General features: G+C 46.5%; 1 protein-coding gene across 2 annotated transcripts in view; it reads right to left on the reverse strand.

The window, feature by feature from the left end:
* sema4gb (sema domain, immunoglobulin domain (Ig), transmembrane domain (TM) and short cytoplasmic domain, (semaphorin) 4Gb) overlaps positions 1-19,207 on the reverse strand; it is a 199,791-nt gene that overhangs the window by 143,059 nt on the left and 37,525 nt on the right. For both annotated transcript variants that reach the window (XR_010020947.1, XM_063071268.1), the window contains exon 2: positions 16,909-17,173. Coding sequence is in view for 1 of the 2 variants with exons in the window: in XM_063071268.1 (XP_062927338.1) it covers positions 16,909-17,125 (217 nt within the window). In the remaining variant the exon portion in view is untranslated. The remainder of the gene's footprint in view (positions 1-16,908; positions 17,174-19,207) is intronic.

The raw sequence follows: 19,207 nt of genomic DNA on the forward strand, positions 1-19,207 counted from the left end.
CCCCCAAAGCTTCTTCCTACAGTAATCCCCAAAGCTTCTTCCTTCAGTAACCCCGAGTTTCTTCCTACAGTAACCCCCAAAGCTTCTTCCTACAGTAATCCCCAAAGATTCTTCCTGCACTAACCCCCAAAGTTTCTTCCTACAATAATCCCCAAAGTTTCTTCCTACAGCAATCCCCAAAGCTTCTTCCAATAGTAACCCCCAAAGCTTCTTCCTACTGTAACCCCCAAAGCCACAAACTCATCACTGCCTGAGAATCACACACCACCAGCTCCAAAGTTGCGCATTACCCTGACTTGTTGATTTTTCCTCAGCACTGGGTCACAGACCTGGACATCACAGTGCACAGTTCGTGGCATGCAAGTTTAGAACTTGAGCTCCAAAGATCAAACCCATGATCAGCAAATTTGGAAGCCGAGACCCAAAGGTCGAACCTGCGATCTATGGGTCAAAGGTCGAGGGCCAATGATCAAACATTGAGGTTGAGGCATGAAGGTCAAATGCATGATCAGCAAGTTCTGGGGTCAAGAACCAAAGGTCAATCCCAAGACCAGTGAGTCATATGTCAAGGGACTGAAGATCAAACCCATGATTGGCAAGTCCTGGGGTCAATACCCCCGGAGTTCGGCAAAGTCTGGTCGGCAAAGCTGAAGGTCAAAGTCCAGAGCTTGGAGAGTTGGGAAGTAGAGGCCCAAAGACCATAAGACATAGGAGTAGAAATAGGCCATACGATTCAAAGACCTTCCTCACCCTTTCTTTTATGAAGGCAAGTTAGGCCATAAGACATGGGAGCATTTGGCCCATCGAGTCTGCTTTGCCATTCCATCCAAACTGATTTATTATCTCTCTTTACCCCAGTCTCCTGCCTCTCCCCATAACCTTTTGACACCCTTACTAATCAAGAACCTATCAACCTCCGCTTTAAATATACCCAATGACTTGTCCTTCACAGCCGCCCGTGGCTAAAGAAACTCCTTCTCATCTTGTTCTAAATGGATGTCCCTCTATTCTGAGGCTGTGCCCTCTGGTCTTACTCTGTCAATCCACTCCACCTTCACACTATCTAGGCCTTTCAACGTTTGACAATGAGATCACTACTCATTCTTATAAACTCTGGCGAGTACAGGACCAGAGCCTTCAAACACTCCTCATAAGTCAACCACTTCATTGCCAGAAACATCCTCATGAATCTCTTTGGACTCTCTCCAACGCCAGCATATCTTTTCTTAGACAAGGGACCCAAAACCGCCCAGAATACTCCAAGTGCATCCTGATCAATGCCTCATGAAGCCTCAGCATTACATCTTCGCTTTTATATGCGAGTCCTCTTGAAAGGAATGCTAACGTTGCATTTGCGTTCCTCACCACCAACTCAACCTGCAAGTTAACCTTTAGAGAATCCTGAACATGGGCTCTCAATTCCCTTTGCACCAGAGATATTTGAATTTTCTCCTTGTTTAGAAAATAGTTTACCCTTTTTTCTTTCTATAAAAGTGCATGAACATACACTTCCCTACACACTATTCCATCTACAACTTCCTTGCGCATTCTCCCAATCTTTCTAAGTCCTTTTATAGACTCCCTTCTTCCTCAACACTACCCACCTCTCCACTTATCTTTGTATCGTCTGTAAACTTAGCCACATAGCCATCAATTCCATGATCCAAATCATTAATATATAATGTGAAAAGAAGTGGTCCCGGTACTGATCGCTGTGAAACACCACTAGACACTGGTAGCCAAGCACAATAGGCTCACTTTATTGCCACTCTTTGCCTCCTGTCAGTCACTCAATCTACTCATGCTAGTAACTTTCCTGTAATACCATGGGTTCGTAGTTTGTTAAGCAGCCTCATGTGTGGCACCTTGTCAAAGGCCTTCTGTAAATCCAAGTAAACAACATCCACTGATTCTCCCTTGTCTATCCTGCTTGTTATTTCTTCAAAGAATTCCAACAGATTTGTCCCCTTAACAAAACCCAGGCTGAATTTGGCCAAATTATCATGTGCCTCAAAGTACCTCGTCTTTAATAAAGGACGCCAACATGTTCACAACCACCGAAGCCAGGCTAACTGGCCTATAGCTTCCTTTCTTCTGCCTCCCTCCCTTCTTTAAGAGTGGAGTGACATTTGCAATTTTCCAGTCCTCCAGAACCATTCCAAATTCAAATGATTCTTGAAAAATCATCACCAATGCATTCACAATCTCTTCAGCTACATCTTTCAAAACCCTATGGTGTAGTTCATCTGGTCCAGGTGACCGACCTTTTATCATCTTTAATATTATTGGCCAGCTTGCCTTTATATTTCATCTCTTCTCTCCTTATGGGTTTTTAGTTGCCTTCTGGTGGTGTTGAAAAGCTTTGCGATCCTCTAACTTCTCAGTAATTTTTGCAATATTATATGCCCTCTCTTTTGCTTTTATGCTGTCTTTGACTTCCCTTGTCAGCCACAATTGCCTCATCCTCCCTTCAGAATACTTTGGGATGTATCTGTCCTGAGCCTTCCAAATTGTCCCCTGAAACTCCAGCCTTTGCTATTCTGCCAATATCCCTGACAGTGCCCCCTTCCAATCAATCTCTCTCATGTCTCTGTAGTTCCCTTTACTCACAGTGATACTGATACATCTGACTTTATCTTCTTCCTCTCAAACTGCAGGGTGAATTCTATCTTATTATTTCACTGCACAACAGCCAACCCAGAGTTACCTCTCTCCTAGTGGGTTCAGCCATCAGCTGCTCTAAAAAGCCATCTCATTCTAGAAATTCCCTCTCTTGGGATGGGGCGCCAACCTTATTTTCCTAATCTACCTGCATATTCAAGTCCCCCATGACCATTATAACATTGTCCTTATTACATGCCTTTTCTATCTCCTGTTGTAAATTACATTCCACATTCTGGCTACTGTTCAGAGGCCTGTATAGAACTTCCATCTTTTTACCCCTTCAGTTTTTTAACTCTACCCACAGGGATTCTACGTCTTCCAATCCTATGTCACTGCTTTCTAAGGACTTGATTTCATTTTTATCAAGACAGCCACTCTACCCCCTCTGCCTGTCCGTTCGATGCAATGTGTATCCTTGAACGTTACGCTCCAAAATATGATCTTCTTTCAACTACAACGTCATTGAACGTCAGGCAGGAGGAGAAGATGGCGGCGCGATGCAGCACGCGCAGCCTCTCTGGTGAAATGATATTGTACTTGTTAAATAGGGTACCGTGCACAATTCTGATTTGATGGAGACAGCCGTGAGAAGCACGGCAGAACATCTGGAGAAACTTCTGAAATGCCCAATTCGCTGCCGCTGCTACTGTGCGATCGAGAATCTCCGGAGGGAAGGCCCCAAAATCCTAGGCTTTGCCTGCTGCTGGCGGCCGGGGCTGGGGTCGAAGCACTCGGCAGAGATGGTGCTCGGTGATCGGTGATCGGTGTTGGAGGGCTGGTCGGAGGCTCGAAGTTTTCGGACGACTCAGAGTCGGACTGTGGTCGGGTATGGCAGGGAGAGTTTTCTTCCTTCCCCCGTCTGTGTGAGATGTGGGACTTTCGAGAGACTTTGAACTTTTTTTTACCATGCTCATGGCCTGTTCTTCATCAAGTTACAGTATTGCTTGCACTGTTGTAACTATATGTTATAGTTATGTGGTTTTTGTCAGTTTTTCAGTCTTGGTCTGTCCTGTGTTTCTGTGATATCACACTGGAGGAATATTGTATCATTTCTTAAAATGCATGCATTACTAAATGACAATAAAAGAGAACTGTGTGGCCTCATAATCTAATAATCTAATAATACCTGCCAATCTCTAACTGTGCTATAAAATCATCTAGCTTATTCCATATACTGTGCGCATTCAAATTAACACTCTTAGTCCTGTGTTCATCACCCTTTTTGCTTTTGAGCCCATGCTACACCAACTCAACCCACTGACTGCAATTCTGCCCTACCATCTGCCTGTCCGTCCTCACAGTCTCACCACACACTGCCTCACCTTATATACCAACGGCCCCATCCTCAGCCCTATCACTCCAGTTCCCATCCCCTCCCCACACACCAAATTAGTTTAAACCCTCCCCAACAGCTCTAGCAAACCTGCCCACAAGGATGTTGATTCCCCCTTGGGTTCAGGTGTAACCCCTCCTTTTCGTACAGGGCGTACCTCCCCCAGAAGGGATCCCATTGATCCACAAATCTGAAACCCTGCACCAGTTCCTCATCTGTCCTATTATCCTATTCCCGCCCTGACCAGCACATGGCACTGGGAGTAATCCAGAGATCACTATCGTGAAGTTTCCGCTCTTCAGCCTTTCCCTAACTCTCTATACTCACTGCGCAGTACCTCCTCCTCCTTTCTGTAGATGCCATTGGTGCCAATGTGCACCACGACCTCTGGCTGCTCTCCCTCTCTCTTGACAATCTTTTGCAGCACTCTGAGACATCCTAGACGCTAGCACCTTGGCCTCAAGCTTTCTATCTCTCTTATCTGTCCCCCTATCGGGTCTCCTGCCACTACCGCTCTGCCTGACTGTAGAGTCCCTGCAGAGCCTCAGAGCCACTGGCCTGGCTGCTGTGCCCTGATGGAGCACCCCCGCTCCCCCCAGCAGCATCCAAACAGGTATAGGGGAATGGCCACAGGGGACTGACTGCTATCTCCCTTTACTTCTCCTGGTGGTCATCCATCTACGAACTGTAGCCTTCACTCTTGGTGTGGCCACCTCAGTAAAAGTCGCGTAGATGAAGTTTTCAGCCTCCCAGATGATCCTGAGGACATCCATCCGCAGCTCCAGTTCCTTGACCTTGTCAGTCAGGGTGAAGTTGGGGTGCACTTCATTCAGATGTAGTTATCAGGGTGACTGTCAGGCACCCTAAAATCCCACAACTCACAGGAGGAGCATTCCACCGCCTGAACTACCACCCCACCTACACTTGCTGTACCTCTAACTTCTCAAGCTCAAGCTTGAATGTGCACTTGTTCTTGCTGAAGCCTGTTGATCCAAAACCTGGCCACTCTAACACTTGTCCACTCCAACGATAGCCGCTCCGCTTACACCACTCTGTTTCTTTTTATTGGGTACTGCCAAGCGCCAAGGTGATCGCTATGATTGCAGCCCGCTGAAAAGTTCTAAAGGGCCCCAAGCTCTTCTGAAACCTTGCTCTGCCTCAGGAACGAACTACTTCTTGCAAGGACCAGCAAATTACTTCTTGCCACATTTGGTGTTGTTGGGGAAGCACATGAGCTCTCTGGGTAGCGCAAAGCTTCACAGTGCCAGCTGTAAGATCAGGGTTCAATTCCCGCTGCTGCCTGTAACATGCTTGTACGTTATCCCTGTGACTGCATGGGCTTTCCTCAGACGCTCCGGTTTCTTCGCATGTTCCAAAGACGTACATATTGGGTGAGTAACCTCTGGCAATGCGACGTTGGTGCTAGACCACGGTGACATTTGCAAGCTACCCCCAGCACAACCTCACTGGTTTGAATTGACACTGTATGTTTCGATGTACATGTGAGAAATAAAGCTAATCTTTAAGGTCTTTAATCTTTGCTCTGTTGTTGCTCTGCTGAACATAGTGGACACGCTCTGTTGACACCGGGATGGACAGCTACACTTACGGGCTACACCCAGCACGTCCTTGGGCATGTTGCTTGTTAATGCAAATGGCGCGTTTGCCTGTATATTTCCACGTACATGTGGTAAGTAATGCTGAAATCTGAACTACTACTGCCCCACAGCTGCATTCTCCATGAATTAACCCAGACCTTCGATGCTGTCTTCACGTTCTCTCTGTGACCACAAGGACTTTCCTCCACGTTCGCTAACTGGCTGCTGCTAGTTTCTCCTTGTGTGTAGACAAGTGGTGGAAATGGGGAGCAGTTGACAAGAATGCCGGGAGAACAAATAGGGTTAGGGTATACGCAAGGAAATCTGCAGATGCTGGAATTTCAACAACACACACAAAAGTTGCTGGTGAACGCAGCAGGCCAGGCAGCATCTCTAGGAAGAGGTACAGTCGACATTTCGGGCCGAGACCCTTCGTCAGGACTAACTGAAGGAAGAGCTAGTAAGAGATTTGAAAGTGGGAGGGGAGGGGGAGATCCAAAATGATAGGAGAAGACAGGAGGGGGAGGGATGGAGCCAAGAGCTGGACAGGTGATTGGCAAAAGGGATATGAGAGGATCATGGAACAGGAGGCCTAGGGAGAAAGAAAGTGGGGGGGAGCCCAGAGGATGGGCAAGGAGTATAGTGAGAGGGACAGAGGGAGAAAAAGGAGAGAGAGAAGAAGAATGTGTGTATATAAATAAATAAATAACAGATGGGGTACGAGGGGGAGGTGGGGCATTAGTGGAAGTTTGAGAAGTCAATGTTCATCCCATCAGGTTGGAGGCTATCCAGACGGAATATAAGGTGTTCCTCCAACCTGAGTGTGGCTTCATCTTGACAGTAGAGGAGGCCGTGGATAGACATATCAGAATGGGAATGGGACGTGGAATTAAAATGTGTGGCCACTGGGAGATCCTGCTTTCTCTGGCGGACAGAGCGTAGGTGTTCAGGGAAACGATCTCCCAGTCTGCGTCGGGTCTCGCCAATATATAGAAGGCCGCATCGGGAGCACCATGGGTTAGGGTATGATTAATACAAGGTGGGTCAGCAGGGACTCAAAGGGCTGAATGTGCGCTACGAGTTACATTCACACCTCTATCAGACAGCCTTCAATTCATCAAAGAGGAGGCTCTGTCCTTTCCCAGCTCCTTCTCCCATGCAGATGGCAACGGTGATGAATGATAAGGGAATTACCCAGTGGGTGCTGATTGAATTCCCCCAAACAAAACCAATGAATATGAACATGAGCTTCTGCAGATGCTGGAAACGCAGAGCAACACACACAAAATGCTGGAGGAACCCAGCAGGTCAGGCAGCATCTATGGAGAGAAATGAAGAGTCAACACTTCTCGCCAAGATCCTTCATCAGAAAGGAGGGGTTAAGAAGCCAGAATAAGGAGATAGCGGGAGGGGAAGCTGACAGGTGATAAGTGAGACCAGGTGAGGGAGAAGGTGGGTGGGTAGGGGCGGGGGAATGAATTCAGAAGCAGGTGGAAGAGATAAAGGACTGAAGAAGGAAACTGATAGGAGAGGACAGATGACCATGGAAGAAAGGGAAGGAGGCAGGGAACCAGATGGAGGTGATGGGCAGGCAAGGAGATGAGAAAGGGTGAGAGGGGAACCAGAATGGTGAATGGAAAAGGAGAAAAGGGGAAGAGAGGAGAAATTACTGGAAGATGGAGAGATTGATCCTTGTGCCATCAGGCTGGAAGCTACCCAGACAGAATATGAAGTGTTGCTCCTCCAACCTGAGTGTGCCTTCATCAGGGCTGTAGAGGGGACCATGGATTGATGAGTCGGAATGGGAATGGGAGGTCAAATAGAAATTAAAAAGGCAGGATTTCACTTCAATTCTACCTCTCCTCCTCTACTCATCGCTTTCCCCTTACCCAGTTTCTCCTGTCACCTGCCTGACCTCCAGCACATTTGTTTGTCTTGCCTAATGAACCTGAATTCCAAGAACGACAATTAAGCAGTGAGTCTGTGACCAAAAATCCAAAGGTAAGGAGGCAGATTGATCTCCAGTCCAGTTTGACAAGTAGCTGGAGGCGTCGGGTAACATGCGTGGAGTGTGTTGGTTGAAAGTTATTGTAGAATGACACCTGGCAGCCTTTACGCTCCACCACTGAATTCTTATAGGTCCTCTGCCACCAGACACAGGAACTTGCCACCCTACAACCATCGGGCTCCTGAACCTCACAACCCTGAAATGACCCCACTACCTTCAGACTCACTTCCAAGGATTCCACAACTCGTGTTATCAGTGTTACATTTTCATTAGCACAAGTTGTCTTATTTTGCACATTCGTTGTTTGTCAATTTTTTGTAACTTCTATTGTATTTCTTCATTTTCCTGCAAAATCCCGTAAGGAGTGAAATCTCAGGGTAGCGTATGGTGGCGTGTACAGTACATACTTGGATAATTCATTTTACTTTGACCTTGACCATGACGCCACTGCAGTGGATAACGTTTACTCCTCCCTTACACCCACCCTTTGCTTCTTTAGTCTTGTGCGAACAGCCCTCATGTTGTTTTGTCCCCTTGGCAACCCACCCCTCACAGTTGCTCCTGCCCTTGCGATTGTTACGTATCAGGTGCAACATTCCCAAGTTGCTACAAAGATACCTCGGCCTGAAGCATCAACTCAATTTATCTCTCTCCGCAGTAACTGCCTGATTCGATAACTATTTCCAGCAAAATCTGTTCTTAATGCATTATCACGACTGCGCTGTCTAAAAATAAAAGCAGGTTGGCACAGCTAAGATCCTTTCAAATTAACTTAATTTGAAATTTAAATCATCCTGGTCACTGATGCTCAGGGTACGTCTTGCATCAGTAGGCTCCAGGCAAATATAACACACGCACAGGAGGCTGAATTTATTATACACAGCAGTGCTCTGACCAAGAGTTCTCAGTCCTATGTCCCTCACTGGTGAGGATAGCATTAATTGTCCATCTCTAACTAGCCTGGGAAAGAGCAGCTTGTGATGTCTCCCCACCACGTGGGTTCTGGAGAGACACACAGTTAACGTCTTCCTCCTTACCTACTCGAATGGGTAGAACAGAACACAAAGGTACTCACACATAACTAGTAATTTTGGAACAGTTCATCTATAAAATTATCTCATCTCAGAGCAGGATTTCAGCAATCTCTGAAGATTGAGATTATCTTTATTTGTCACATGTACATCGAAACATACAGTGAAATGGGTCATTTGCGTCAAGGACCAAATCAGTCAGAGGATGCGCTGGGGGCAGCGCGCAAATGTCACCATGCTTCCGGCGCCAACATAGCGTCTGCGGCTTACTAACCCTAACCCGTACGTCTTTGGAATGTGGGAGGAGACGGGTGAGCCCGGAGGAAACCCACACGGTCAGAGGAAGGACGTACAGCCAGAGACAGGAATTGAAGCCCTCAAGTCTGCCCCTCCATTCACCTGACAGCAGAACGTAAAGTAGTGGGCTCATTGTGGGCACAACCCTGCCTACTATTGATAATATCTATAAGAGACCCTGCCTCTAGAAGCAACATCTATCAGGGGAACCTCCCCCCACCCCCATCCAGGCTGTGTTAACCTACCATCTGGAGGAGATAGAGAAGACCGAAGTCCTGCACCACCAGGTTCAAGAACAGCTACTTCCCTCCAACCACTTGGTTCTTAAACCAGCTGGAACATCCCTAATCAGATCACCGTGGCACCACTCTGAACACTTCACTCACTTTCAATCGCAATGGACGTCGTTTTCTTTTCATCCTAATTGTGCTTTTTCTTGTAAAAATGATGCATAGTTTATGTTTAATTTGTAGTTGCTGCGAATGTTCTTTATTTGGTGCTGTGTGCCCATGACACTTGCGCACATGCCAATAAGCTCGACCTTGTCTTTGACCAACACTGATCTACTCAGCTTCCATTTCTTTTGTTCCTGCTTCCCATTTTAAAAGTATAGCAGGCTTTTTATTCCTTGTACATCCCTTTCTTAACAAGTTCTTTTCCGCTCTCCCCCCCCCGCCAAGAGTTAGAGAATCAAGAACCAGAGGGCATAGGTTTAAGGTGAGAGGGGTGAGATTAACAGGGATGAGGGGCAACTCCTTGGTGTAGAGAATGGTCTGTGTATAGAATGAGCTGCTAGAGGAAGTGCTTTAAGCAGGCACAGTAAGTTCAAGTTTATTGTCGTCTGCCTGTACATGTATACAACCAAACGAAAGAACGTTCCTCCCAACCACGGTACACCCACAAAACACACAGCCCTCAGAACAAAATATTACCATAGACTTTCGGACTTTAGCGTTCTTTATAATCAGCAGTGTTTTTCAGTCACAGGAAAGATGAACAAGGCATGAGGTGTCACCGGTGGTGGTGCCAGAGAGGCCAGTGTGACCGTGCTCACCTTTTATAGACCAGGTGAGGGAGAAGGTGGGTGGGGAATGGCATCAATGTAAGACCGCACCAACTGGGTGTTCAATCAGTGTGCAAAAGTCAACAAACTGTGCAAACGCAAAGAGAAAGAAATAGTGATAAATACATAAGCAATAAATAATGAGAAGATGAGATGAAGAATCCTTGATAGCGAGTCCATGGGGTGTGGGAACAGTCCAGCGATGGGGCAAGGAAAGTTGAGCAAAGTTACCCTCTTTGGTTCCGTAATTATGAAGAAAGCACAGCAGCGCCACTGCTTCCTTAGGAGTTTGCAAAGTTTGAGCATTACATCTAAAACTCTGACAAACTTTTATAGATGTGTGGTGGAGAGTATATTGACTGGCTGCATTACAGCCTGGTACAGAAACACCAATGCCCTTGAATGAAAAATCCTACTAAAAGTAGTGTATATAGTCCTGTCCATCTCGGGTACAGCCCTTCCAACCATTGCGCACATCTACATGAAACACTGTCACAGGAAAGCAGCATCCATCATCAGAGACCCCACCACCCAGGACGTGAGACCCAGGATCTCTTCTTGCTGCTGCCATCAGGAAGAAGGTACAAAACCCTCAGGTCTCTGACCAGCAGGTTCAGGAGCAGTTATTATCCCTCAATCATCAAGCTCTTGAACCAAAGGGGCTAACTTCACTCAACTTCACTTGAAATGTTCCCACAACCTGTGGACTCGCTTTTGGGGGCTTTTCACCTCATGATTTTGCTATTTATTGCTTATTTATTTGTTTTTTTTTGAGTCTGCTTGGTTTGTTGTGCCTTCCAAGGTTGGTGCAGTCTTTCATTGATTCCATTATGGTTATTATTCTACGGTGAATTTACTGAGTATGCTCACAACAAAATGAATCTCAGGGTTGTATGTGGTGATGTATATGTACTACGATAATAAATTTACTTTGAACTTTGAATGGTCAGGCTGGTTCAAGCTGACAGGAGGGCAACAGTAACTCAGACAACCAACAGTGGTGTGCAGAAGAGCATCTCTGAGCACAGAACACGTCAAATCTTGAAGTGGATGGGCTACTGCAGCAGAAGATCATGGACATACACTAAATGAACTTACCTCCAATAAATTGGCCACTGAGCGAATGTTGTATATATATAGAAGAACCTACAAATGAAATCCAACGAACGGTTTGGGCGGGATCTTCTTTACTCAGGAAATGGTAAGGTGTTAGTCACCCTATTGTGGTTGAGGTGAACAAGGAGAAGTTGAATAAACCTACAACACAGTGGAATTAGGAATGAATCAGGGTAATGGTACGCAGGTGGTGGTGGAGAAGGGTGAAAAGAGGAATACTGATTTGAAGTGTGCACATTGGCTTCAACAGAGTTTTAAATTCTCACGTCTCTTTGCTGGAGTGTTGCCTCAGAAGGATTTCTCTTAGCCAGCATACCAGGAAGTATTTTTTTTTAATTAACACATCACAGGTAGTGGCACAGTTTTCTAAGCTGCATTGGGCTTGAAACACCACAGCAGCAACCAGGATATAACATGCAAATCAGAGGGTGGCAAACAGAAAGGCAAAGTACAGCCGTACACCCAATGCAACAGACTCTGCAGCAGCAAAGTACAGTCGTACACCCAGTGCAACAGACCCTGGAGCAGTAAAGTACAGTCGTACACCCAGTGCAACAGACTCTGGAGCAGTAAAGTACAGTCGTACACCCAGTGCAACAGACCATGGAGCAGCAAAGTACAGTCGTACACCCAGTGCAACAGACCCTGGAGCAGTAGTACAGTCGTACACCCAGTGTAACAGATCCTGGAGCAGCCACATCACCAGAGCTTTCACTGGATGGAAGGGCCTTTGAGTTAAAGAGCCCTGGTCTGGATAAAGCTCGGATCAGCACCAAGGAACCTGAAACAGTATATGTTATGTATGCGCTCAGCAAGAAGGACAACAGAGCACCAGGGTAAAATGTTTCTAGTGAGTCATGTTAGCCGCTGTACCCGCTGGGCAACTTACCAAGCGGGGTCGACGAATTGTGCCCGCCGTGCCGAAAACCATGCGCACTCAAAAGCACGCGCCAAAAGAGAGTGTCTAATCGATTCGCTGTGCGGTCAATTGGCTGTACGCACACCTGCCAAAACGCGCACCATTGAAAACATTAAGCAACGTACAATAATTTTAGGAGTCCATCCTGCCCATCGAGTCCATGACAGCTCCTGGTAGAGCAATACCACCGGCTCCGCCATTGGCTTTTGGCTCATTCCCTGGACATTATTCTCATTTTTGATAGCGCCAATTGATCCTGGCTCCACCAAGCCCAACAGCAATGAATTCCAAGTCAGAACTATTTTCTGTGTAATAATAATTTCCTTGAATACTTCACGGATTTTTGGTCTAAAATATTAGATGTGTTCCCTCATCCATGAACAATCTGCAAGTGAAAATAATTTACTTGCATTATTTTAATAAAGTAAATTAATTGTTTGCTTTATTTGTATTTGCAGTTTCTCCTATTTTGCACATTGATTGTCAGTCTTTGTCGTTTTTCATTCATATTACTGTATTTCTTTGTTCTACTGTGAACGCCTGCAAGAAAATGAATTTCAGAGTACTACATGTTGACATATATGTACTTAGATAATAAATTTACTTTGGACTTTGATCTAATTTCCCTTGATCTACCCTACAAACACCTCAAACACACCTAACAGATTTCTGTGGATGTACAATGGAGAGCATTCTGACTGGCTACATCACAGCCTGGTATAGAGGTTCCAGGGCAGAGGATCGCAAAGATGCTGCAGAGCATTATAGAGAGTCACAACCCTCCCACCATCGAGGACACCTTCAGGAAGCAGTGCCTAGGGCAGGCAGCTTCCACCATTGAGGACTCTCACGATCCAGGTCATGTCTTCTTCTCGTTACTACCACCAGGGAAAAGGTATAAAGAATTTCCTCCCCTCCACCACCAGATTTCTGTATGGTCTGTGAACCTGTGAATACCACCTCATTATTTTGTTTTTTGTTCTATTTATTTTAGTAACTTTAACATCTTTGCACTGTTCTACTGCCACAAACCAATAAATTTCATGTCAGTTTCATCGTCTCCTTCCACAGCTCCCTCCTCCCCCAACCTCCCCTAGCTCAGCTCAGGTTTAGCACTGAGACTCCCCCCGGAGCTGGATCTTCTACTCGTGGAGCTGGGGGTTGCTCAAGTTCACAACATTTTCCACCTTGACAGCTTTTGTTTACATATAGTTTCTTGTAAATTCCAGCCCATCCCATCTCCAACCAGTCCACCCAGTTGACTTGCATCTTCAAAGGAAGTTGGCCAAATCAGAGCTTCTTGTTTAGGTATTTTAATGAGGTTGCCTGCCTCTCATTGTTGATCTCAAACCCCATGCTGGATGTCAGGAAACTTAGCAGCTGACGGAAGTCCAGGATTTCTGTGCTGTCCTTTGAGGGCATTAGAGGAAGGACAGTAGAACCCCCATGCATGCCCGTCTACCAGCAAATGAGCCTGTTTGGATCCACCGAGACCTGGCTCCACAGTCAGACCACTGGCAGCAACTCCAGCTGTTTTGTTTTCTAACAACAAAACAAAACTCATTGAAAGCTGGAATGTGTGCCTCAGTTTCATTTTTATTGTAATAGCATAATGACGTATGCCATTCACATACTTTTACATATAACCCATAATGAATTATGTAAACAACAAAGAATGCTTAATTAACTAATATATTTACAATATTACTGAAATATTAAATACACAACACCAGCCCTACACAAGATCTGAACCTCCATGATCTCCAACCATCTCCCCTTCCCCCTTCACGTCCTGCCACGAAGTCCACGAGCCACACAGTCTCTACCCCAGCAGCACAAACCTGCTCTGCTGTGACATTCCTCACCACACAGAAGGCTGAGCATGTCGGTCAGACTCCCTTCAAAACGGGGATCTGGTTTCAGGCACACTGTGGAGCTAAAACTCCAGAGGGTTTGATCGTAACTCCCCCTCCCAAGGACTCCCAGCCAGTGAAGAGAATTATCAGGAGAGAGTAAACGGGACAGAATGGGAGCATGTGGATTTCTTCAAAAAATTAGACCTTTCTTTTAATTGATTACAGACAGGAATGAGACTGAACCAATTAACATTTCTTGTTTTCTACTGCTGGGGAAGTTGATTGATAGTTTACTGAAACTTGTGATTACGTGAGTAACAGCACACGCAAAATGCTGGAAGAACTCAGCAGGTCAGGCAGCATCTATGGAGGGAAATGTACGGTTAACTTTTTGGGCCGAGACCCTTCAGCAGGACTGGAAAGGAAGAGGACAAAAGCCAAAATAGGATGATGGGGTGAAAAGGAGGAGATGCCGGTGAGCCTCGATAGGGGTGAAAGGTTCTGAAAGAAATAATGATTCAGATGTCCAGAAAGAAAAGCCCTGTCGTAACGTTCGTGATTGTGGTTCAACCTTCTCCTTCTCTGGAAAACTTTAATGAGAGTTAATGAGGAAAAGCTGCTTGTTCTCTGAACCCTCTCTCTGCATTCCGCAGGGATCGCTCCCTACGCAACTCCCTTGTCCATTCGTCCCCCGCATCCCTCCCCACTGATCTCCCTCCTGGCACTTATCCGTGTAAGCGGAACAAGTGCTACACATGCCCTTACACTTCCTCCCTTACCACCATTCAGGGCCCCAAACAGTCCTTCCAGGTGAGGCAACACTTCACCTGTGAGTCGACTGGGGTGATATACTGCGTCCGGTGCTCCCGATGTGGCCTTTTATATATTGGTGAGACCCGACGCAGACTGGGAGACTGCTTTGCTGAACATCTACGCTCTGTCCGCCAGAGAAAGCAGGATCTCCCAGTGGCCACACATTTTAATTCCACATCCCATTCCCATTCTGACATGTCTATCCACGGCCTCCTCTACTGTAAAGATGAAGCCACACTCAGGTTGGAGGAACAACACCTCATATTCCGTCTGGGTAGCCTCCAACCTGATGGCATGAACATCGACTTCTCTAACTTCCGCTAAGGCCCCACCTCCCCCTCGTACCCCATCTGTTACTTATTTTTATGCACACATTCTTTCTCTCACTCTCCTTTTTCTCCCTCTGTCCCTCTGAATATACCTCTTGCCCATCCTCTGAGATTTCTCCCCCCTCTTGTCTTTCTTCCCGGACCTCCTGTCCCATGATCCTCTCGTATCCCCTTTTGCCTATCACCTGTCTAGCTCTTGGCTCTATCCCTCCCCCTCCTGTCTTCTCCTATCATTTTGGATCTCCCCCTCCCCCTCCAACTTTCAAATCCCTTACTCACTCTTCCTTCAGTTAGTCCTGAAGAAGGGTCTCGGCCTGAAACGTCGACTGTACCTCTTCCTATAGATGCTGCCTGGCCTGCTGCATTCACCAGCAACTTTGATGTGTGTTGCTTGAATTTCCAGCATCTGCAGAATTCCTGTTGTTCTCTGAACTAAAGAGGTTGGGATAGGGGTCAACGGCCGATAGGTCACGATGTGAATTAGTCAGTGGCTGGAGGTTTGCCGAGTATCGTGTGCCTCTAAGTCCTCGGGGCTGACTGGCCAGTTTGCATCTTAATCATTCCAGGAATCATTAACATGCTGTAATTATTCCTGAAACCACAAAGTCCCACAGAAGAACCTCTGCAGCCTGAAATTCTGTGGAACTTGTCAAAGTAAGCTGATGTCAGAGTTCCATGACTCAGCCCCATTCAACACTCATTGCTTGGTTCCGGAAAGTCAACCATACAAAAGACACTGGCCAACATGTCACCACCACTGTTTGGGTTAAGAACAGTTCACAGTTACTGGGGAGGACATGTGTACATGAGAACGCCCATTAGATAATCCCTTATAAGACACCACTTGGCTGAATGGGCATAAACGTTTTGGGAGAGCACGCAGGCGAAAAGCCCAGGTGTTGCACAAGACCTGCCACCTGTGGCTGTACGCCCCTTGGGAAAGGAGGAGACCACAGCTTGGAATGCAATGGGACCGTGCAGAAACGAGCCCACAGAGTGTCCCGGAGGACAGTCTCGGTGGCATCAACCTACCAGGAGCACTCGGAATGACAGAGTCAGTCCGATGGCTTTAATTGCTTTGCACGGAGAAGGGCCGGAGTGCGGAACTCGCTCTCTATTCAGCTGCATCTCTTTGGGAGAAACGCAACAACTGACATCTCCAGTACATCTTCCAGCTGGGGTCAGCGGGCGGCAGTCCTTCCCTTAACCCCGGGTCCTGAGGCCAAGTAACACCTGACTTTTGCCACCCAATACCCACACCCGCCAGTGACCCTGGTCAACCACCTCCACGTGGGAGAACGATGGGCTGGATTATGCCGCGGTTAATATCCTGCAGCGCACCTTCCAACACGCAACTTCAAAAGCAATAGCAACAGTGCAGAAATAAGGTTCTCATCTGATGTAAACAGAGAATATAAGAAGATTACAGACAATAATGAGATCTCAAGCTCAACTGAGAGCCAACTGGGATTGATTCTCGGTCTCTATCGCATAACGTGAAATCCGTCAACAAACCACCTGAGGTCAGTTACCAAGTTCCAAGCACAACCTTTACAAACCCAAAGGATATCCACTACAGAGACCCCACAGATCACCCATTGCTTGGTCCCTTGAAGTCACCCATACACAAGACAGTGCCCAGTATATAACCCTTGTGTGTGTGATAGGAACAGATTACAGGTACAGACACCAGGTGTAACATGGAGATAACCTGTACCAGAGAATGCCCAGTATATAACCCCTGAGTAAAACATTCATTACTTCACAGAAAACACTGTAATTCATCTCCTGTACTCCTGCTATATGGTGTCTGAGACGTAACCACGGTAAAATTCCAGCCGCGTCACCCTGGCAATTCAATACAAAAAGGTAGCACTTTACCTTCTATCCGTATGGTCCTTCTGGGAATACTGTCAAATTCCATGGTGTGCGTCACTGGGAACAAGCAGGCTCCAAGTATTAAAGGCAGGAAGAGGTGCACTCCGCCGTCACGGCCGCTCGCTTTGGGCATGGTGACGCGGGTAATCCTGCTGACGTTGGGTACTGAGAGATCAGGCAAAGGGGCAAGCCGGCTACTCCTCGGGCATCTAGCGGTCATGTTTTCCAAAGAGATTTTCCACGATGCTCAGCCATAGGGGCGTAATTTCTGTGGGAGAAAGGATTAAACACATCAAAGCCCTGTTTATCACTGCACGTGTCAAAGCATCAACCAGAAACACCGAATGGATCAACAGTGCATATCGCATAGAACATAGAACAGTACAGGCCCTTCGGCCCACGATGTTGTGCTAACCTTTTAACCTACTCTAAAATCAATCTAACCCTTCCCTCCCACATTGCCCTCCATTTTTCTTTCATGCATGTGCCTATCTAAGAGTCTCTTAAATGTCCCTAATGTATCTGCCTCGACCAGACACACACCACTCCATGTGAAAAGCCTACCTCTGACATCACTGAACTTCAAAAACCTTCATATTATGCCCCCTGATGTTAGCCATTTCCTCCCTCTCTGACTGCCCACTAGATCTATGCCTCTTATCAACTTGTACACCTCTGTCAGGTCATCTCTCATCTTCCTCCATCCAAGGAGAAAAGCCTTAGCTCGCTCAACCTATCCCCATAAGAAGTTCTCTGGTCCTGGTGAACCTCCTCTACATCCTCTCTAAAGCTCCCAGATCCTTCCTATAATGCAGGAATCCCTAACCTGGGCTCCATGGACCTTGCTTAATGGTTTTGCTCCATAGTATTAAAAGGGTGGGTACCTCTGCTATAATGGAAGGGCCAGGATTAAACACAATGCTCCAAGTGTGGTCTAACCAGAGTTTCATTACCTTGGGGTTCCTGAACCTAATCCCCCAACCAATGAAGGCCAACACACCGTACACCTTCTTAACCACCCTATCAACTTGTGGGGCAGCTTTAAGGGATCTATGGACGTGAACCCCAAGACCCCGCTGTTCCTCCACACTGCTAAGAAACCTGCCATTATGACGTGATACCTCTCCTCCAATGCTCCAGGTTCATAAGTGCCCACGTTGATCTGGTTAGGTGCTGCATAAAAGAGCCTCTGGTGCCTAAGGGAGAAGAACCGAGCCGTGAAGGACGGTGGGTTGCTCGCGGTCAGGGTGACATTCCCCGGCACCTACACTGGGGAACAGACTCACGATTCTGTGGCTGGACCACGCAGAGCGAAGATAAACAGAGAGGACACAGGGGGTCGAGCAGCATCTGTGAGAGGAAAGGAATTGTCAATGTTTCAGGTTTAGAACCAAAGAGTCTACAATTTCTTTCCTCTCACGTTTGCTCCACGACCCAATGAGCCATCCAGAAGATTGTTATTTGCTTTAGATTCCAGTACCAGCAGTCCCTTGTGTCTTCTATCTCCACTCAACCTTTGTCGTTATGAAAGTTCTTCGAATGGGATTCTCAGACAAAACGAAGACTCTTGCATAAATTGATCAAGACTCAACACATCGACTACTCTTTCAAATGTTCACCATTGTTAAAATTACATAAAGCAGAGCTTTGGTTCTGTTATTGTTGAGTTTTCATTGTGTCTACGATTTTTAAATAACTCAGTAAACCCCTGTTGTGACAGACCCTTTGCAAAGAGCTTTGCCTATCAGCTCCACGATGCGTGATGTGCAGTCAGATCAAAAATGTCCTGATTTATTTTGGAAATAAATCCTGGCAGATCAAATAAGATATTGGAGCAAAAGACAATGGAAATGCAGTCAGGCGGGCGAAGAAATAGCACAAGAACAAAGACAAAGTGAGAGGCAAACATACACAGAGAGAGAGAGAAATAGAGAAACAGAGAGACGGGAGAGAGGGAAACAGATAAATTGTGACAGAGGGCAGGTGGAAGCAGAGGGGCAATAAATGAAGGGCCAATTGGAAAGATTGAGGAAGACAGAGAATCTACGGAGAGAGCAGATTCCGGCAGAAAGCGAAGCAAGAATTGGATAAATGAAGGGGGAGATAGAGATACATGGAACAGAGGTGGTGAGGGGGACTGAGAGACACAGATTAAAGAGTGCATGCTGACTTCAGTTCAAATGAACTCATTTGTACCAGAGGACAGCGCACTCCCAGAAGCCAAGTGAACTGCAAAGGGCTTGTGCTGGACAGAGAGAGGAAAACCGAGAGAAAGACAAAAGAACCACAAGCAAAACACAGA

This window comes from Mobula hypostoma, chromosome 19, assembly GCF_963921235.1.
Source record: "Mobula hypostoma chromosome 19, sMobHyp1.1, whole genome shotgun sequence".
Lineage (NCBI taxonomy): Eukaryota > Metazoa > Chordata > Chondrichthyes > Myliobatiformes > Myliobatidae > Mobula > Mobula hypostoma.